The following is a 22,760-nucleotide window of genomic DNA, read 5'->3' as shown; positions in this document are numbered from 1 at the left end:
TGGTCAGAGGCTATGCTGTTCGCTATAAAATCACTCAATATGTTATGGTCTCATTATGTATCTCCTGACCAGACTGACAGATGAGCAGGCTGAGTGGGCTATATATATATGATGGGCGCATATGGAATAAGACCCACTTTTGCATGACGAGGGTCATTAAAAATCTCATTGCAAATTGTAAATGGCACATTTTAGCACAATGCTTTTCGATACAAAATTGAATTCAAAATAGCTAACTTGTACATAAGGGCAGCCTATCCAGGCGTTCAGGAACTATTTCCAGACGTGCTGAAGGAGTACGGCAAACATTGTGGTTGGATAATTAAACAATTTTCTTTTTGTCGTGACACTATACTATGTTAGTAATGATTGTTTTTTCATCTTGAAAGCAAAACGGAAATTCTGCGAAATAGATTTTAACGCGTTATTGTAGCTGGGCCACAATTTTGTCGTTTGAACATTCAGAGTAGTCCGGAATTCCTTACACTGGACAGAGCTATATCCTTTGCGCTTAGCACAGACACAGTGATGTAGCCAAAGTTAAGAGGCTTTATCTCGAATCAGCCTATGAAATATTCGAAAATATTCATGCGTGTCTGCTGGCGTTACGTAAAAGTCATTAAGATGAAAAGCTGAGTAAAACAGCTACGCCGAAAAAGCGCATGAGTGCTCTATACCTAAGTTTAGGTAAGAGTTGTTGACACCGTGTGAACAGCTAGGGTTACAAGTAATGCATAAACAACAATGTACAGGTCAACAGGGCTGTCTTGATGACTACCTAATTCGTACGTAATAAGTATTGCTCGCAGATTAATTATTTATTTATTTTCATCAATGATTTTCTTGTATATTTTGAATTTGTATATGGTGTCAACAATCAAAAGTTTTGTAAAGTGAATTTTCATCATGAAATTATATTCTCAGTGAGATAGGTATTTGATGTTCCAGCAATATTCATTTAATATGATGGTGAATGCAAATTGTCTTAATGTTCAGTTTTCACTGCCATTTTCATCATACTTTCTATGCTTTCAGAACGTCCAAAAAAGGCCATGTTGTTTTTATTTTGTCTAAGTTATCTCTATGAAATAAAAAGGATGATAATATAAATGTGAATGGCATGTGTTCATTTAAAACTTGCGATTCATTTTGAAAAATGAATTGCGCCTTAAATTATGCAATAGCGAACAACTTCAGTGCCTTCAGCACTTTTATTCTGTGATGCTTTAAAGAATGGTCAGTATAAAATGGCCAGGTTTGAAGATTACTATTTGTGCAGCCATACTTGATCAATTTTTATTCTAAATTCATTATTCATGAAATAACCCAGAGGCTCCAATTGTGTTTGCTATGAAAAATATACTATAAAAGTCAACCTATCTCCTTACAAGAGTTAATACAACCACCATTGAACTATGCACCAATCATTATTTAAGTGACTTAATAAAGGCTAGTGGAACTTACGGCTCTAGGAGAAGTGCCCCCCCGGAGAACTGCCCCCCCAAAGATTTTTCACTGGGCGGAGAACTGCCCCCTCACTGTTTTTGTATAGGGCGGAGAACTGCCCCCCTGCTGATTAATAAGGGGCGGAGAACTGCCCCCCTGTCAGAATTGATGACCCGGAGAAGTGCCCCCTAATTAAAGAAATAGCGGTGATATATAAAGCGAGTATTATAATGACAATAACGCCAGTAACTTTCTTGCTATTATGTATGGAAATTGAGTGAAATTTCAAAAGTAATATAAAGTTGTACAAGTAATAAAAGTTATAAAACGGCATAAAATACCTGCCTCGGCATGGACGTCGTCACGTCGCCAACTTGATAATCACGTGATTTTCGTCAATGTGAACAAAGAAAAACAAATAACTTTTTGCTAATAAAAAGTTTTCGCGGCTGAATTATTTGATATTTTCCCCGTAACAAAAACAAACAATTAGCATGCAATTTAACCCATCCTTATGCCAGCTGAAAACAATAATTTATTTGTTTGTTTTCGCCAATTACGGATTTGGACGGTTCAATATAATAAACCCGTATGCGGCTTTATTCAAAGCTAACAAGTTCTTAACAATTAAGGTCGGTCCGGTCTACCAATTAAAAGATTGAAAGATCGCGGTACTTATCGTTAACGGTAACAAGTTCTCTGCCTGCCTTATTAGCTGCTAATTAAAGCAACTGTTACCGATTTTGTTTGTTTGGCATGTCGACATGATCTGCTCAAAATGCAAACTGCGGACGACTTGACGGTCTGGCGATGCTACCGACGGATAAGGTGCTAGAAAACATGAATTAACTAAACAACATAAATAAATTGCTTATAAATTCAACTTCACTTCACTATTTTCTTCAAGTCAGCTAAATTATTGCCTTTGCCATGCCTATTAATTTACTTTTTTATATGTCAATTAACGTTTTTTCCATGGGTCAATACTATCTTTATAATGTAAATTAATTCCTATGTAACTTTTCCTCCATAAGTACCGAGTTGCACGTCTATATTTAGTTGCAACACATTGCCAGTATTAACACGCACGCGTTTCCTGTGTGGATCTCGACTATGTTTCGCGCTCTTATTAAAACACGACTTTTACAAGGCATTCATGTATAGTGAGTGGTGCAGATGCGTACCAAGGGCCTTAAACAGTATTATCACATGCCTCTAGACAATTTGTGTTATTCAGTTCAATAAATGGTAATATACTTGTACTGAAATTAAATTGTTACCGGATAAAATGTGTACGGCGATAACGTAAAATTACCCGTAAGTATTGTTTTCACTACGTAACTAATAACTAATATGACACCGGGGGGCAGTTCTCCGCCCCTACAGATTTGATGGGGGGGGGGGGGGGGGGCAGATATCCGCCTACTAAATTCTGACAGGGGGGCAGTTCTCCGCCCCTACCGATTTGATGGGGGGGCACCTCTCCGCCACCTTTAAAATAAGGGGGCAGTTCTCCGGGGGGCAGTTCTCCGGGGGGGCACTTCTCCGGATACCGGAACTTACCATAGATTCATGATTGGTGTTGTTACAAGTACTAGATAGACGCAGCCAATCAAATAAAACCTTATTTTGTAAAGAATTTTTGATGTACACAAATTCACTGTTTTCTAGACAAGTATTTTTATTATTGACTATACAGAGCACTTTCAAAATGACATCATAATTTGCACATAATACTTACAAAAAGCTCATTTTGATAGCATTGCTTTGACAAAAGGCAAGTCAAAGTGTGCATTAGTTTATGATATAAATTATAAATATTAATTTTAAGAAAAAAAAATACTATTTTCCGTTTTATTCATGACATACATGGGCATTTATGAGTCACTGATATTTCCACAAATAAGTTAGGAAAATAATATTGGATCAATGAATGTCATACATGAAAGTGTAATGGCAAACAAAAGAAGTGCAAAATGGTACATTTAAACAAAAGATCTACTTGATTTTCCATGACACAAATACACAGGTCAGTTCAAAACAAATAAGCAAACTTTTATATTTCTTGCAATTATTAATAAATGGGAAGTCGAATTTTCCATGGCATTATCATAAATAACAATCTTTTTTAAGTACTGGTAAAATTAATTAGTTTTCACTAACCGGAGGTGGACTGATAATAATTTTTGGTGCAGATCCTTAACTTTTTTAGTATTCTACAACCTGTATTTGATAATATTGCTACATTCTATCATAGTTGCAAAATTTAATTTTACATGTAAAGAAAGCAATTATGAAGAGAGATTTGGAATAATTATGTTACTGAATATCCTTATTTAAGTGTGAAAAAACTTGTGTGGATTAAAAACATCTTAACAAAACAAAACATTTGTCTAACACAATTGTCCATTTTTTGTGTGATTTTAGTGGGACATACTTAAATATTTGGCAAAGCGCCCAACTTTTAAAAAGTATTTGTTGTTGTAAATTTTTTACAAACATTACAAAAAGTACAAAAAATAACACCAGTGAAAACCCCTCAGGATTTATCTATCTCACACCATAATTTCTGAAAATTTGTGCTAAACTCTCATGAAACATGATTAATACAAAATGTCCAACATGAACAACTGCACGCTAATCTTCATCTCGGGTCAGCTTGACATCATGACCTTCGGGCGTGTGCACCCAGCGACGTTCGTTTGTCCGTGTGTTGTACTCATACAGCCTTCCTGAGACTGCAATTAAATCATGTAATACTGGAACCTTGTTCTTGGTAAACGGAATTTAATGCATGTGTGTATAGTGCCGTCCCAGATAAGCCTGTGCAGTCCCCACAGGCTTATCAGGGACGGCACATTCCGCCTTAACTCTTTAATATTCCAATATCATTACAATATCTCCATCCAAATTCAATTTATTAAGCAGAAACCTTTTTCTAAGGTTAGTATGACCATAACCTTATCCAAATAGGCTCTAATGAACTCCAAAGCTAGGTTTGCATACAAGCAAATTAACTCTTTCAGTGCTGGAACTGAATTTTGAAGGCCTTTCTAAAAAGTTTGGATCCAGATGATCACAGAATGTGGCGTCTCATCAGTATCCAAACTGTTTGCTATTCTGATAGTATTCTTTGAATTTTTTTTAAGAAATGCTAATTTTAGAAATTCAGCAGACGACATTTTAGCAGACGACAAATTTCCCAGAAGGCAAAGGGTTAACATAAAATTTCAGTGCAATACCTCCATCCAAACATAAATTCTTTACCAAATTATCCTAAATCATTCAAAACAGAAAACACATGATGTGCACCAACCGGGATCTATAGCTCGACCATCAAACTCCCTGTTGATAACCATGTAGTTCCTGGTATCCGTTGGCGTTTCCATGACATCACGGCTGTCGGATCCACGGGGGGAAGGCTGGGGGGACTCGTCAGGTAGTGGGACGCGGGGCAGTGGGGCCTGGTATTATAAGGTTACATTACAAAAAAAATGCGATCTATGCTTTCTAAATAAATCAACATACTTTAATAGAAGGCATACTTGACACTTAAAAAAGTTGTTCTCGTTTTTTTCTTTTGGAGATTTTTATAGGTGTTCACTTCTAGATCACTTAAATATAATAACGTTAGAAACTATAGGTAAACATTGTATTGAAACAGGTTTAAATCCACTGGAAAAATAACAAAAAAAGGTGCAAAAAGTTTATTTTGAATTGTGTTGAGTTCTTTCTTGCTTTGTACACTACATATCTTTCTTTATTGCTTAAATTGATTCAGCTTATAAAGCCCTTCACGCAAAGGTACGGTTATGTGGGTCTTTTTGTGCAAACATTTGCATTTGTTTGTGCTTAAAATTGTTGCTTTTATATTGAATTATATAAACAAAATATTTAGTATATTGTGACCTGGTAGATTGGGGGAAGTCTGCGGGGAGGGGGTGCCTCAAAGGGTTCCATCTGGTCAGGGATGTCAGCTCGTAGCTTCTCCGGCTGTTTGACTAGCATCGGGCCACCATTGATTTCCTTTTGCAGATTTATGTCTTTCATTGGTCTCTCTGCTTCAGACCTATTCTGTATTTGTTGCGGAACTCTTTTTGTCTTTAAGAATTGAAATGAAATGAACAATCTAGAAGTATCTTGTTACAAGTAACATCTATATCATTAAATCTATTATGTGACCATTTACATCTCACACATTGATTTGCAATGTATAACTTGTATGTTATTTCCAGTTTACAGGTATTGAGGGAAGGTACATTTTATTTACAGATACCAGTATAATAAAAACAGTTACATGTCATAATAAACAAGGTTAGAAAGTGTCTTATAGCACAGTTTGTGAAACACTAACCCCCCCCCCCATATATATGACCTTTGACCTTGAAGGATGACCTTGACCTTTCACAACTAAAATGTGCAGCTCCATGAGATACACATGCATGCCAAATATTAAGTTGCTATCTTCAATATCTGTATATTGGGGAAAAACTGTAAAGCGCCTTTGAACACAAATCTCGAGTATGAAAAAGGCGCTATATAAATGTGGTATAAAAAAAAATACTGCAAAAGTTATGGCCAATGTTAAAGTTTGACGCAAACAATCCAACAAACAAACCAACAAACAGACAGGGCAAAAACAATATGTCCCCCAGTTTAGACTTTGGTACATAAAAATATTCAATGTATTAATTCATAAAAGTCAATGTGTGATATTTTGCCAGCTATGCGGTCAATAAAAAAAAAACCCATACAGAGGCTGGGGTTGGTAGAGACACGACAGCTGGTGGAGGGTGACTCTTGTCATAGGAGAACACACTGCGGTTATTCTGAGCTGAAACACAATAATAATCAGCTTTATCCATATGATGTTGACAATTCTCTTGCAATAGAGCTCAGCTTATTTTTTATTAATTTACACTAAATTTCAACAACATGCAGTCTACTGTACAATACACAGGCACATAAATTAACATAAAAATCATTTATAATACATTTTATTTGATTTGTTTGTTATGTTATTATCCTAAGAGCCAAACATTTTATTTAATAATCTGCATGCAAATCAATCTGCACCACAGCATGTCATTCAACAAACAAACCAGCATTAAGCATGTATTGGCCATGATAAATTATTGGTTAATCAAATGAATATGTTTTGGCTTTAAATAATTACAAATTACTTTTACTTTCTACAATCTTTTGAAACAGAAAGAACAACAAATCTCACATTAAAAAAAACAACACACACTATGTTACTAATAAGAGGGACATGATGGCTCAGAATCGTTAACCTGAATTAAGATTGTGATAATAGAGGGAATATCTCAGCTGCGAGAAGATGGTTTCACAAATTTTCACTATGTTTACTAAGGAAAAGAGGCAACAAAATGTCGCGCCAAATTTTAACCCAGAGTCAAGGTTTCCATAAATTAGTTAGACTAATTCATGATGTAACATACCAAATACAACGTCTCTACATTTCTAGGCTTTGTTGTCTTAGAGTAAAATATTTATTTTTTTCTAGCAAAGCCTATATAAACAATGTGAACCCCTGGAGCATGAATTAACTTTGTACAGGACTGCAACATGAGGAATGCAAATTACTTTTGCTTTCAAGAAACTGTATATTTTGGGAAAAGAAGATTTTTTAAAATGTGTTTACTTTAAAGTAAAAGAAGGGAAACCAGTTATCCAAAGCACAAGAACAATTTTCACTTTAAGTGCTTGATTTGAATAAAGTTGGGATAGGTTCACCATACAATGTTAAATACCACATATAAGGACAATTCTTGTGAACATCCACCAAGCGGATTAAAAGGAAATATCATTTGAAGAAAATTATAATGACTGACACCAGACGACAAACAATACCACTAGCTACCCGAATGAGCTAACAATGTAAAATTGTGCAGGAAATAACATTCATAAGATAAAATGCCGGGCAATTACAAAAGCAGTAAAATGCATGCAAAATCTCAATATTAAAGAAACACGCATCTTAATTTTCATAATAGTGAACTTATAACTATTGATAATAATAAAAAATGAATTATGAAGCCATTATTTATGATTCTGCATTGATATAATGTTCCATGCAAAATGCAGACCAAATCAAGCAGTTCCTATTCACTTACGCATTTGTTTTTTCTGATTGTTGAAGGCTGAAATATGACATCCAGTCAAAGCATAGGTATGTATTATTGCCAAGGAAAACCATATAATTGCCCTTTTTGTTTTGCAATGTAAACAATTTAACAGACTTATTTCCAATCAGTACATGTATCACAGTGTTGTTTTTTTCTTACCATTTTGGCCATGGGCCTAAGCCCTTTGGATTGGGAAAAATCATTTGGTAAACATTATACATGCCTACATATTGCAATACAAAAGTAGTCAGCTGTAGCTTATCTGTTTTCTCTCATCCTAAGATTATATTTTCAAATGTAAGCAATAATAGGCTCTGAATATGTAATCAACTCTGGACTGCTATTCACAAAGCTCCGTGCGGTGCTTACATGCATGTTTTATGCAAAAATTGAACAGTATACTTATACTTGTAACAATACATTCGTGTTTGAAACATATTGAAGTAAACCAACCTGTTCACAAAAGATCTATACACTTAAGAATTTGTATCAGTTTAAGGATTTCTTTAAGGCCTTCTGTAGCAGCTTTATAAACTTGCGCAGAATAATAGAGATTCCGCTTCAAAATAAACAAAACAATAAAACTAGATCAGTAAACAAAGTTTTTACCAAACATGTAGTGTCCTGTTATAGAAAAAATATATACATATAACATAAAACATGGACTGAAATGAAGAAATACATATATGAATTGCCCACATATACTATTGTTTTTTTCTTTTTACTATTTCATTGAGTTAATTTAATAAGAGCTGCTGGAGGACAGCGTGCTTGACCATATTGTCAGAGATTCTGGCTTTTTTTCTAAATCAACCTGTTTGTATTTGTGGTAAATCATTTTTGTTTTGAAGTAATTTAGAATGTTTCTTATGTGCAAAACATCCTTAGCAACTCCTTAAGTTTGATTTTGAGCAGAAACCTAATATATTTACTACCAGTGACATTGACAATTGACCTTGTCCCAATGTGCCCCATATATACACAACATTAAGTTGTTGTAAAAAATGTATCTGCTTGCAACACACAAGCTGATTTGTCTCAAGATATAAAGCCAATATATTTCGACATTTTTTGTCATTGACCTTGACCTTGATCACACCAATCCCATGACCTATCCAAGCATATAAGAAATGTATGTATCAAGTTATATTACTATGTCCTTATTTTGTTTTCAAGTTATTTAGAACAAATAATTCTTCAATATCTAATTTTATATCTACTATAAATGACCTTGACCCTGCACACCTTATATGCAATTTATTTAGATGAAACCATTCATCTTGACTACATGATAGTGACATTAACTCTATATTTAATAAAAAAAATCTCTTTTTTTGTTTTTGCATGACAATAGCTCAATTTGTCTTTTGAATATTAAATGAATCATTTTATATGTTTTCAGCAACAGTGTCCTTGACCCCATTCATGCTACGTTAACCATAGAAGGTTCTAGATATTTTGAATTTATGCATGTAGTTTTGTTTCAATAGCTCAATTTAGTATTGAATTATTAAGCAGAAACTATACTTCTTTATTTACTGAAAATGAGTTTGATCTTGATTTTACCAAAGCAACATGCAATCTATTGCTAGATCTGAAAATGAGGTATTAAAAACATGAAATTTCATTGGTTGTGGACAAATTAATTGGAATTCATTTAGCTTATTTTAGTAACAGCGACCTTGACCCCACTCATCCCATACGCAATCCAAAAGGGGGCGAACGTTGATACCAAAGTGTTTTTTTTTAATGAAGTTTGATGCAATTATTTAAGTTAAATTAGCTGCAAACTGTCTATGTAGCCAATATGTAAACCAGCCTATATGGTGTATATCCAAAGGTGTAGGTGTAAAATTGCCCATAATTTTGACAAATTTCAAACTAGAGTTAGTAAATTTGGCCTATACGGGCCATTCAAGATTGGGAATATATGTTTTAAGTTTGAATGGGTTCCCTCAAGTCATTCCTGATAAACTAACTTACTGAAAAACATTAATCTAGCTAGATCATCCGTGTTTGGACGAGTGGAATGGCTTGCATGTTCTTTGAAAAGGTGAGCTATAACCATTAATGGTAAAAAAAGTAAAGAATAAATAAGAAATAACCAACAAAAATAAAGTAGACGTGGTATAGAGAAACAGGTAAAATAAAAATGTAAAACAAAACAATATTGACGTTTAAATGATGTTACCCATATTTAAAATACATTTCACATAGGCATTCTAACACGTATGCATTACCCACTGTTAGACTTACTTTGCAGTGTGTTGTTCTTGTTATCAAACTGGTTCTTGGCAGGCATGCTGTCATCCCCTTCCTGGGAGTCATTCACCTGATTTCTACATGGACAAAACTTACTCATCACTAGTAAACTTATAGCACAGTTCAATGTCAGAGTCAATCTAGGAAATTATTGTTATCACATAATATCTTTATGAAGCAAAGATTATCTGCCATTAAGAATGGGTATCAGTACTGTAAATCTTTTGCCAGATATACACAGTGTATTATTATGTTACTTATATTTAAGTACAGACATTTCAACAAATTTAACCCATTAGATTGTCATCTCCTGCAGATATCCATTTATATAAATACAGGAAAAAAGCAATATTATTTTGAAACACTGATGCCATTGCAACCATGCAATTTAAGGAAAAAAAAACTTGAACAATTTTAAGGAAAGTTTTCTTTGAGGACATTGATTTAAAGACTTTCTGACTGACTAAGTGTTATTGGTTGCAACAAGAGAAATGCTTACACAGAGGGGTGTCTGATTCTGTAGCAGACGTACACCACAATCGCCACAGCAACTGCAACTATGACGACCACAATCACAGAGACGGTCACTATTCCTGCCGTGGTGCTGATCCAGGAAGTGGTTTCCACCTCAGGCTCCACGTATTTCTTCACCTGCACTATGGAAAACGCAGCCCAGCCCACCCCTGCAATAGATGGATTAAGAGATAAGTCTAGGTCTCGAAAAAGTCTTCACGAGTGTTGGTTTTCTAGCTACAAAGGAAAACAATGACCAGCCCGCTCCTGTGACCAGCCCGCCCCTTTGACCAGCCCGCCCCTGCAATACATATGAGCCATGCTCTGGACTGGTTTCATGCATGGAAAATATTGTCCCTGATTAGCATGTGCAGTCTGCAAGATTTTATGGAATTTTTTTATTTGAAGGAAGTATCTTCGGAATGAAAATTCAGTTTAGAAGAAAATTGTCGTTCCTGATTAGCCTTTGCCGACTGCATTAACCACCCATCAACAGCAAGGCTCATTGAATAAGTGGAAACTGTAGTTCCCGTGAGTAGGGAAAAGTCTTGATAAATGTAGATTTTCTAGCTTACATGGACAACAGTGACCAGCACACCCCTGCATTATATATTTGAAGATAACTATTAGTCCTGTTTAGTCTTAGCCTATTTGTTTAAGCTTGGTTGCATAAAAAGCCTAAGGCTTATTGAGATGCTCTTGAGAATGTTTCCTGGGTAGAACCAGTACTTGATGAACTTAAGATCTTAAGCATTCCTAGAGAAGGGGATCCAACCCAGCACCTCCTGATAGCTAAACAGACACCATACCCTCAACACAACTGGGATATCTGCAATAACCAAACAATTCCGTTAATTATTCCTTTATCAAATGATTTAATTCTGGTTAAGAATCATCTACAGCCTTTTGAATTAACACATTTAAATAACTAAAGCTAATCACAATAGTGACGATTAACCCTGACACCACATTTTGCAATATATATACAAGTTGTAATAATAGTGACGAATAACCCTGACACCACATTTTGCAATATATTACAAGTTGTATAGTGACGAATAACCCTGACACCACATTTTGCAATATATTACAAGTTTTAATAATCAAAATTGATAAGGGTCATTACTTTCAAAGCACTTTTTATCACAGGATTATAAAAAATGTGAATGCACAAATTTGTATTATAAGGAAAAATGAATGGAAGAATAAATGTAGTACGTTGAAAAGTGTAGAAGCATTTCTTACGACATGTTTGAGTCTATGGACCAACAGACGCACAAACAGATGCCCATGGGGAAACAACGGAGCAGCCTTAACTTTATTGTTGGAGGCATAATAAAATAATTTTTGTCACATATAAAATGATAGCATGCAAAAATTTACACTTTTACCTGGAATTTCCCTCACTAATCATTTCATATTGCTTGTCTTGGAATACAAAAGTATGTCTTAGACCTCGTACCTTTGATAGAATCAGACGGGGTCCCACTTTCGTCTGCGGCTGTCACTTTGAAGGCCTGATCAGCAGTAAGGAACACCTTGGGATTGTTGATCTCTGAGAGCTCGTCAGAAGTGTTGTCCTTGACAACGTAAACATGTACTACGATGCCACTGGAACTGATACAAATAACATGGACTTTGTAGAATGACAGGAAATCACAGAAACTTTCAATTCTAGAAAACCCTCTTCACCACTAAGATACGCATTTAGACTCGTCTGCTACTCTAAGAAATCAAATTGAATTAAAAAAAGTTCTTGATAGATTCAAGTTTTAAGGGCTTCATTTTGAACCCTTAAAAGATAAAGATGAGAAGCAAACAGCATAAAACCTAAACAGTCTGCGAGTTACTCAAATTGCTTGGTGTTTAAGTACTTACTAGTGAAGAACTTTAAACTTTTCTTATAAGGTTATACAAGTAAATGTTTGTAAAATCAGTTATCAGCCCAATACAGCATTATTATTCCCAAGCAGTAATAAATAAGTGTCTAGATTTGTATGGAGTGTCTATGACTCTCATAAGGTCGTCACCCCCAGAAGACTTGTACATAGGATTCTAGCAAAAACTGGGCTTAATACATTTGCTTAAATTGATGTCTCAGATCAGCCTCTGCAGTCTGCACAGGCTATTCACGGACAGCACTCAGATCAGCCTCTGCAGTCTGCACAGGCTATTCACAGACAGCACTCAGATCAGCCTCTGCAGTCTGCACAGGCTATTCACAGACAGCACTTACCACTTAGACTGAACTTTGTTAAGAGTAGACTTCCTTTAAACAAATCAGTGTGTAAAAGTTAAAGTGTGGTCCCTGATATGCCAGTGCAGACTGCACAGGCTAATCTAGGACGATACTTTATGATAATGCACTAAGTCCCGTTTTTCCACAACGGGCTCACATGCAAAACATGCCCTCAACAGAAGATTTCACACTACCTGGTGGGCTGGTCCTTTATACACCACCTCTTGGCCTGTGAGGTCGGATACGTCACACGGTACAGGGTGGTCAACTGACTAAGGAATGTTAACTCCATCCCGCGGTACACGGTCTCGCTGATATCCATGTAGTAGGCTAGGATGACTGAGGCCGGGTCGTACGTGTCCACTCGGACGGTTGCCTTGTTCACGGTAGTCTGAGGTGGCAGGCCCTGATCAGTGGCTTCCACGTACAGTTTGTAGGCAAAGTTGGCAGTTGCAGTGGAGGTCTTTGTTACTACACCTGTCAGACATGTTGAAGTAAAATGAAAATATTAGCGTGCCAAATGAATAGTTATAATTTTAAATTTTCCATTATTATTTGCTCCTAGCCTTTATCAATATTCACAGAAAAATTCCATAGTGGTTTAAGAGCCAGAAGTAATTCAATAATTCACTTGAGAGTGATAAATGTCTCTAATATCTTTGTTTTTGTAAAAAACATTGTTAATCTAGTCCCTTTAAGTAAGATTCCATGAAATAAAAAAAATGCTCAAAATGTTGTTCACTTTGTTCTGATGGCAAAAAAATGTGAAGTCATCAAATTTTCTATTAAACAAGTTAAAGAGCATTTACTGCACAGTTAACAAAACAAGAAGGCCAAGATGGCCCTAGTTTGCTCACCTGAGAGGAGTCGGTTCATTCAATTTTTACCAAATGTCAAACTTGACCTAGATATTGTCCAGACAAACATCCTAGTCAAGTTTCATCATTATTTCATCTGCGAGTCATGATCAATGTACCTATGAAGTTTCATGACCCTAGGCGTAAGCATTCTTGAGTTATCATCCGGAAACCATTTTTCTAAGTTGAGTCACCGTGATCTTGACAGCCATTGTGTGAATACGTTTTTTGGCACTGTGACCTTGACCTTTGACCTAGTGACCTGATAATAAATAGTGGTCATCTGCGAGTCATGATCAATGTACCTATGAAGTTTCATGATCCTAGGCCTAAGCGGTCTTGAGTTATCATCCAGAAACCATTTTACTATTTCAGGTCACCGTGACCTTGACCTTTGACCTAGTGACCTGAAAATCAATAGGGGTTATCTGCGAGTCATGATCAATGTATCTTTGAAGTTTCATGATCCTAGGCATAAGTGTTCTTGAGTAATCATCCGGAAACCATTTTACTGCTTTGGGTCACCGTGACCTTGACCTTTGACATAGTGTACTGAAAATCAATAGGGGTCATCTGCGAGTCATGATCAATGTACCTATGAAGTTTCATGATCCTTGGCATAGGCGCTCTTGAGTTATCATCCGGAAACCATCTGGTGGACGACGGACCGACATGTGTAAACAATATAACCCCTCTTCTTCGAAGGGGGGGGGGGGGGGGGGGGGGAGGGGGGGGGGGGGAAATAATGAGAAAACTGCCACCCTCTTAGCAGCCATGTTCCAAGATATCATTGGGACAAATCTTCAAACCAAGTTTCATGATTATTGAGAAACCTCCACGAGCGTAAGTTTCATGATGATTGGAAAATAATGTGACCTCTAGAGTGTAAACAAGGTCATACATTTCAATATAATTTAAAATAAAACTTAAGAAGAACAAGTGTAGAAAAATGCGAAATAAGCGAGATATTTAATTCTGAAATCGAAAATGTAGGTACAGTCGAATTCGCCAGAATGTATATCATGCATGTACGATATGAATCTTAATTTAGTTTAATGGTTGTTTTTAAATTCCTGCAGCGATGTCTATTCATTCGACACATGAACACTAACTCCAATCCTAATAAAAAGACAAATTCTTCGGTTATTGTAGGAAAATATGTACTAAATATCTTCGTCACCATCAGCTGGGGGCGCTAATTTGTCTTTGCTGCATTTTATGAAATTCGTCTTCAGTATCTTGCCTTTTTTGTGTTATTGTAACATATATTTATCAATATATTACAATTTAACACATGTAAATATCGTATAGTCTTGCTTTAATTGTTTGACAAAAGAATGCCATATTGTACAGAATCATCAAACAATAAAAAACATATTCAAAAGTTTGCTACATGTATCTTCCAGAATGTAAAACTATCATTTATAATTAATTCCAAATAATCTTCTTTTGCTTAAAACAAATATTTTAAAAAGGGAGACAACTCTGTCAATTCAACATAATTTTTCATTTGCAGTTACTTCCCTTGACATGATAAACTATATAGTGTTCAAAAGCTGTTATTACTATATAAATATAAGGAAAATGACCCCCCCCCAGCGGACATGCTTTTTTGCCAATCAGAACCATTTTCGAACTCAACTGTCATATCCAAAAATCCATGTTCTGACCAAATTTCATGAAGATTGGACCAAAAATGTGACTTCTAGAGTGTTCCCATGTTTTCACTATATACATATAGAGAAAACTGCCCCGCCCCCTGGCGGCCATGTTTTTTCACCGATCTCGACCATTTTTGAACTCGTCCAAGAAATCAACAAAACCAATGTTTTGACCAACTTTCATGATGATTGGGAAACAATTGTGACTTCTAGAGTGTTTACAAGGTTTCTCTATAGCCAAATAAGGAAAACTGCCCCGCCCACTGGCGGCCATGTTTTTCAACGGATTGGAACCACTTTTGAACCTTGTGACCTAGTTTTCGACCCGGCACAACCCAGTTTCGAACTAGGCCGAGATTTCATTGGCACAAAGCTTCTGACCAAGTTTCATGAAGATGGGACAAGAAATGTGGCCTCTAGAGTGTTTAAGAGCAAATGTTAACGGACGGACGGACAGACGGACGGACATACAACGGACAAAGACCGGTCACAAAAGCTCACCTAAGCAATCAGGTGAGCTAAAAAGCTGTGTTACTATGTCACCAGTTAAAATCAAGATCATTTGCAATCGGTTGAATTTTTAAAATGCATTTTTCAAAATCAAATCTTGACTTTGCATATGACAATTAAACAAGTTTTTGGTAAATGATTCAACTGAATGTTTCAGAAAATAATAGTACATTAAATAACAGCAGAACAAAAATTCCAATAAAATTATGTAAAATTGAGGAATTTATCTCTGAACATTTTAATTACCAATTTTTGTAATTTTGTACATACTATCAACATGAAAATCGTAATAGCAAACTGTGACAAAAATCATGGTGCTTTCCCCTTTAAATTTTTTACTGTACTGTAGTGACATGTGTAAAAATCACTTTAGCCTATTTGTCAAGTAGAAACTAGAGTAGGTCTGAAATTCTCCATAACTATATCTATGAAAAAGTTTCTATTAAAGCAGGACACGCGTAACCTTGTGTTTAAATCTTTAAGTTACTGGGTTGAGTGGAATAAACCAAAGCTACACAATCTTAAATTTGCTGACATGACCATTTATGACTATGTAGTTATTTTTATTGCTTGTCCATCCATCAATTAAAAAATAATTCCCCAATATTTTTGGCCCAAGTTTATCTTACTGTGATTAGCTGAGTACCAGAAAACCTGGAAATTGAACAAGGGTAAAAATTCACTATGTTTCTAAGAATGGAATATTGCACAATATTTACAGTATAGACATTCTCCCCACGTAAATTGTGACTCGAGTAATATTTTGGTAAGTCAGCATGGCTCTTCAATATAGTTGAATTTATCTCAAATATACAGGCACTGTGGGTCTTAAGTTCAATAGTTGCCAAAGAACAATTGAAGAGATAAATACATTATAGTGCCTATGTTGCAAACTTACATAAAATATGACTCGAGTACAATAATACATGTACTTGTACCTGCATACCTGACCGAATACCGGCAGTGCCACGATAGAGTATTAGAAAAGCTTGCCCACTATCATTTACTCTAATTTTTGCTGTTTGAGTAGTTTTTTAATTTAAATGAGCCCATTTACATTACTCCAAAATGTATTTCAACCCTAATTGTTACTTGACGTGTTTCTCGTGCCCCTAAACATAAATTGAGCCTACAATTTCACATTACAACAGAGGCCCATACAAATATGTTTTAATAATAGGAATAGACAGATTAATGTGTAATACTATATATTCAACAATTCCACACAGATATTTTTATTTGTTATCACAGACTCAAATGTATTAAAAGGATGTTTACAAAATCTGTTCATAGAAATAAAATGAATAATACATGTATCATAAAAACATTATACACACCTGTAACAGAATTCAGCGAGAAGATCTGTGGATAGCTGTTCATTGCATAAGTGAAGCCTGCGTGCACTCCGCTATCTTTATCCGATGCTGTTAGGACGGCCACGGTGACCTGGCACTCGTCAGTATGGGGAATCTCACTGTTGTAGAATATAGGCGAGAAAACTGGTGGGTTATCATTTACGTCATTGACCGTAATCACCACCCGCGTTTGAAACGACAGGGGCGGGGTACCACGGTCTGTAACTGTCAATGTGAAGTTGAACAGGTTGATGGTTTCTCTGTCTATTGGCTGTTTCACGGACAGCACAAATGTCAAAGAGTTTGCTGCTATGTATTGATCAGCAATGGCGTCCGCAATGGTGAGTGTCAGATCAGCATTGATATCAATGTCCTCGTCTTGCAACACCATTGTTAGAATACTAGTTCCAACAGGGTCATTTTCTAGGACATTTGCCGTGTATAGAGCTTTATTAAATGTAGGTAGATTATCATTGAAGTCAGATATTGTTACAGAAACAGTAACTGTAGAGGAAAGTCTATTAGTGCCGCTATCTGTTGCTCGTACTACAAATACATACAAGTCCCGGACTTCGCGGTCCAACTCATGTGCCGTTTTAATGACACCAGTTCCAACATCCAGACTAAAATGGCTGGCTTCTCCTGTCACATGATATGCTATGGTGTACTGTATCTGACCATTAGCGTTAATGTCCGCATCTGTAGCTGACACATTATTGACATAGGACCCCCTAGGTACGTTTTCCGATACACTGAAGCGGTAAGTCGTAATAGGCGCTGGCTGGAACACTGGCGGATTATCATTAACATCGCTAAGGGTTACAGTGGCTGTTGTGATTACACTAAGAGGTACTGCCCCACTGTCAGTGATTGTAATTTCAAGTTCATACATGTCTTGTGTCTCCCTATCTAAAGCATGATTCACTTGTATGATTCCCAATCCAGGTTCGATTCTAAAATGGTCACCCATGTTACCATTGGTGATTCTATAAGTCAGCAAGGCATTTTCCGCCCTGTCCAAGTCAGTGGCGGACACGTTGAAAACAATAAAGTTCAGTGAAGTATCTTCTGGGATTGTTGCCTTCAAAGGCAAAGTCTGATTTACAATGGGATATTTGTCGTTCACATCAGTTAGAATCACTGTATAAGTAGCAGTGCCAGTGTTCCGCTGTGGGTTAGTGCCACTATCCTTGGCATGTATGATAAGTATATAGCTGAAAGAAATATAAGTTATTTAGAATTTGATCTCTGGAAAAAATTGTACATTTTTTTTTTCATTTTTAACAAATACCCCTCTGTAAAAGAAAACACATTCCAGGTAAACATTAATGTGTAGTTTTTTATTTAAAACAATGTAAGCTTAAGCTAGAAAACCACTGTGCCTATACCACGTGACTTTTTCAGATCTGTGTTGGGAGAATAAAGCGACCCAGTTAACATTTTTAAGGATCTCTTTTTAAATATTTCACCATTGTTAATGGGATAAAGTGAAGAGCCCGCTCATTTGTAAGAGTTTTCTAAAGGTATCATGATCTTTTTAAACAAATAAGTATTTTTTCAGTAAAGTGCTACCGTGCGTTTGAACGGTTAGAAAAATGTTGTATCAATGTGGGACTTCATATTACAAACGCGCAGTTGCACTTAACTTAAAAAATACTTATTTGTTTAAAAAGATCATGATACCTATAGACAATTCTCATGAATGAGTGGGCTCTCCTGTTTATCATTATGCCATTAAAAATGGTGAAATATTTAACAAGAGGGCCAAAATGGCCCTAGTTCGCTCACCTGAGAGGAGTCGGTTCATTTAATCTTTACCAAACGTCAAACTTGACCTAGATATTGTCCAGACAAACATCCTGGTCAAGTTTCATCATTATTGAACCAAAACTCTGGCGTATGGAGTGTTTTTGTTTTTGTAAGATTTTACCTGGTGACCTATATTTCGAGCTGACCCCCCTTACCAAACATCAAACTTTGCTTACAAAAATAAATATTTTGACCAAGATTCATAAAATCTGAAACAAAATTGTGACCTCTAGAGTGTTTACAAGGATTTTGTATAATATAATGAAAATTTGGACAATCTAAGGGCAATAATTATGGTATAAATTATGTGATTTTGCTCATTATCAAACTTGACTGAGATCTTTCAGCAACTTTCATAAACAATGCTTGAGAAGTGTGAATGCTAGAGTGTTTACAAACCAAATGTGGACTAACGGATGGCGGACAAAGACCAATTCTAAAACCTTACCTGAGCAATCCGGTGAGCTAAAAAGTGTGTTTCACCGATCTAAGCCATTTTCCAACTTGTCTGATTAATCAATAAAACCAATGTATTGACTAAGTTTCACGATGATTAGGCAAAAAATGAGACTTCTATAGTGTTCGATCACAAAGTTTCTCTCTAGTCACATAAGGAAAACTGCCCCCCCTGTCTGTCATGTTTTTTGACCGATCAAACCATTTGCGAACTCATCTGAGATATATATAAAACCAATCATTTCACCAAGTTTCATGATGATTGTGCAAATAATGTGACTTCTAGAGTGTTCACAAGCTTTTTTTTACTGTATAAATATAAGAAAACTGCCCCCCCTCCCTGCAGCCATGTTATTCAACTGACGGGAACCATTTTTTAACTCAACTCTCGTATCAAGGAAACAAATGTTCTGACCAAATTTCATGAAAATTGAGCCAAAAATGTGACTTCTAGAGTGTTCACATGTTTTCACTTTATACATATAGAGAAAAATGCCCCGCCACTGGCAGCCATGTTTTTCACCGATCTGGACCATTTTCGAACTCGTCCGAGATATCAATAAAACCGATGTTTTGACCAACTTTCATGATGATTGGGCAAAAATTGTGACTTCTAGTGTGTTTACAAAGTTTCTCTATAGCCAAATAAGGAAAACTGCCCGGCCCACTGGCGGCCATGTTTTTCAACGGACCAGACCCACTTTTGAACTAAACCAACAGTGTTTACAAGGTTTTCTTTTTTTTAACCTAGTGACCTAGTTGTTGACCCAGCTTGACCCAGTTTCCAACTCCATCGAGATATCATTGGGACAAATCTTCTGACCAAGTTTCATTAAAATCGGACAAAAAATGTGGCCTCTAGAGTGTTTACAAGGTATCTCTATAGCCAAATAAGGAAAACTGCCCCGCCAACTGGTGGACATGTTTTTCAACAGTCCAGGACCACTTTTGAACTCAACCAACATATCATTAAGACTAACATTTTGACAAAGTTTCATGAAGATTAGGCATGAAATGTGACTTCTACAGTATTAACAAGGTTTTTCTTTTTTTTTGACCTAGTGACCTAGTTTGTGACCCGGCATGACCCAGTTTCGAACTCAACCGAGATACATGTATCATTGGGACAAAGCTTCTGACCAAGTTTCATGAAGATCGGAAAAGAAAAGTGCCCTCTAGAGTGTTTACGAACAAATGTTAACGGACGGACGGACGACGAACAAAGACCGGTCACAAAAGCTCACCTGAGCAATCAGGTGAGCTAAAAAAAAACTCGAACCACGAATAACAATTTACACCTAAATGATACACACAACTACACTGTATTGTTATGAAAACATTAATAGTCAAAGGGGAGTAACTACTGTAAACTTAAATGCAATATTTAGAAGAGTTGTCTCACATGTTACATGACCCTAATTCATTATTGTTTACAAGCCTTTTCACTATATAAATATAAGAAAAACCGCCCCGTCCCCCTGGCAACCATGTTTTTCAACAGACTGGAACCATTTTCAAACTTAACTCACCTATCTAGGAAACAAAAGTTCTGACCAAATTTCATGAACATTGGACCAAAAATGTGACTTCTAGAGTGTTCACATGTTGCCACTATATACATATAGAGAAAAATGCCCGGCCCACTGGCGGCCATTTTTTTTTTCACCGATCTGGACCATTTTGGAACTCATCCAAGAAATCAATAAAACCAATGTTTTGACCAACTTTCATGATGATTGGGCAAAAATTGTGACTTCTAGAGTGTTTACAAGGTTTCTCTATACCCAAATAAGGCAAACTGCCCCGCCCACTGGCGGCCATGTTTTTCAAAGGACCGACACCACTTCTGAACTCGGCCAACATATCATTAAGACAAACATTTTGACAAAGTTACATGAAGATTGGGCATGAAATGTGACTTCTACAGTGTTTAAAAGGTTTTTCTTTTTATTGACCTAGTGACCTAGTTTTTGACCCGGCATGACCCAGTTTCGAACTCGACCGAGATTTCATTGGGACGAAGCTTCTGACCAAGTTTCATAAAGATCGGACAATAAATGTGGCCTCTAGAGTGTTTACAAACAAATGTGGATGGATGGACAGACGACAGATAAAGACCTGTCACAAAAGCTCACCTGAGCAATAAAAATGTTAACTGGGTCGCGCTTTATTCTCCCAACACAGATCTTCAAAAGTCACGTGCTATAGGCACCGTGAAAACTAATAACTGAAATACAATTACGTTGATTTAATGAGTGATTTACCTTGGTACTTTCTCCCTGACTAACGCAAGGATGACTGTGAAGACACCCTACTGGGGTCTAATGTAAATTTTAACTTAAGTAGAAAACTAATCTTGAAATAAAGGTTGAATTTATAGGCCTAATGATTTACCTTGGTACTGTCTCTCTGTCCAACGCATTTGTGACTGTGATGACACCAGTACTGGGGTCTATTGAGAATTTGTCAGATGTTGCAGAAAAGGCATAAGTGATGACATTGTTATTATTGGCAACAGAATCCTTGTCTGTAGCTCCCGGGTTTGCAATAGTTGTTCCCACTGAAGTATCCTCAGGTATTGCTATGGAAACATTGCCGGCTTGGAATTTGGGGGTGTTGTCATTCAAATCTGTGACTTGTATTCTCACTATGCATGTAGAGGACAACTTTTTTGTTACACCCGAATCTTTAGCTTCTATAATAATATCATATGATGTCTGGGTCTCGTAATCTATTTCACTTTTTGTAGAAATGGCTCCATTTGTTGAATCAATAGAAAATACATCTTTTCCACTTCCAGCAACAATAGTGTACATGATTTCACCATTAACGCCAGAGTCGGTGTCAGACGCAAACACAAACAGTCCAATAAGGCTAGGATTTACTAAATTTTCATTAACATTTACTGTGTAAGTATTCTGTGAAAACTGTGGAGTCTGATCATTTTCGTCTGCCAAGTTAATAGTGTATGTTATGCTACTAGATTTTGTTTGGCTACTTGAAACTGAGGTGTCTTCAACTTTGATTTCTAGCTTGTATATTTTTGGACCTGAATCATAATCTAAAGCATTTGCAACCCTTATTGTTCCATCAAACAAATCTACCGTAAAGTCGTTGGCATTTCCCATAATAGCTGATTGAAGATAGTATCTCAATACCCCGTACACTCCAGTGTCACCATCGGATGCGGCCAGCCTATCAATACTACTACCAACGGGGATGGATTCTGAAATTGTAACTTCCGTTGCTGTGGTAAACACTGGTGGATGCTCATTCACGGAGACTACTTGAATGGTTACCCGCGTCAATGCAGACCTGAAGAGACATAGCATAAGCCTCGAGTTATTTCTAAATTCTGTCAAATTTTACTTTGCAGTCTATGTGTTAAGCAATAAACCAATGTCTTCCTGTAGGCATATTATGTCAAAATAGTATTATTTTTGTATTGCATTGCTCTCGTTTGTTTACAAATAGCTAAATAAATATTGTTTAAACCAATGCAT

General features: G+C 36.3%; 1 protein-coding gene across 1 annotated transcript in view; it reads right to left on the bottom strand.

The window, feature by feature from the left end:
* Positions 1 to 3,286: 3,286 nt before the first annotated feature.
* Positions 3,287 to 22,760, bottom strand: part of LOC127878009 (protocadherin Fat 4-like) — a 59,337-nt gene continuing 39,863 nt past the window's right edge. Inside the window, exons 20-29 of the mRNA XM_052424373.1 lie at positions 21,652 to 22,572; positions 16,975 to 18,206; positions 12,804 to 13,086; positions 11,833 to 11,987; positions 10,357 to 10,540; positions 9,852 to 9,934; positions 6,201 to 6,280; positions 5,356 to 5,547; positions 4,763 to 4,910; positions 3,287 to 4,184 (exon numbers count right to left, since the gene is read on the bottom strand). Coding sequence (XP_052280333.1) covers positions 4,084 to 4,184; positions 4,763 to 4,910; positions 5,356 to 5,547; positions 6,201 to 6,280; positions 9,852 to 9,934; positions 10,357 to 10,540; positions 11,833 to 11,987; positions 12,804 to 13,086; positions 16,975 to 18,206; positions 21,652 to 22,572 — 3,379 coding nt within the window. The 3' untranslated portion in view covers positions 3,287 to 4,083. The remainder of the gene's footprint in view (positions 4,185 to 4,762; positions 4,911 to 5,355; positions 5,548 to 6,200; positions 6,281 to 9,851; positions 9,935 to 10,356; positions 10,541 to 11,832; positions 11,988 to 12,803; positions 13,087 to 16,974; positions 18,207 to 21,651; positions 22,573 to 22,760) is intronic.

The sequence above is a fragment of the Dreissena polymorpha genome, chromosome 1 (assembly GCF_020536995.1).
Source record: "Dreissena polymorpha isolate Duluth1 chromosome 1, UMN_Dpol_1.0, whole genome shotgun sequence".
NCBI lineage: Eukaryota > Metazoa > Mollusca > Bivalvia > Myida > Dreissenidae > Dreissena > Dreissena polymorpha.
The sequence above is the reverse complement of the archived record's forward strand: the minus strand, read 5'-3'. Positions and strand labels throughout refer to the sequence as shown.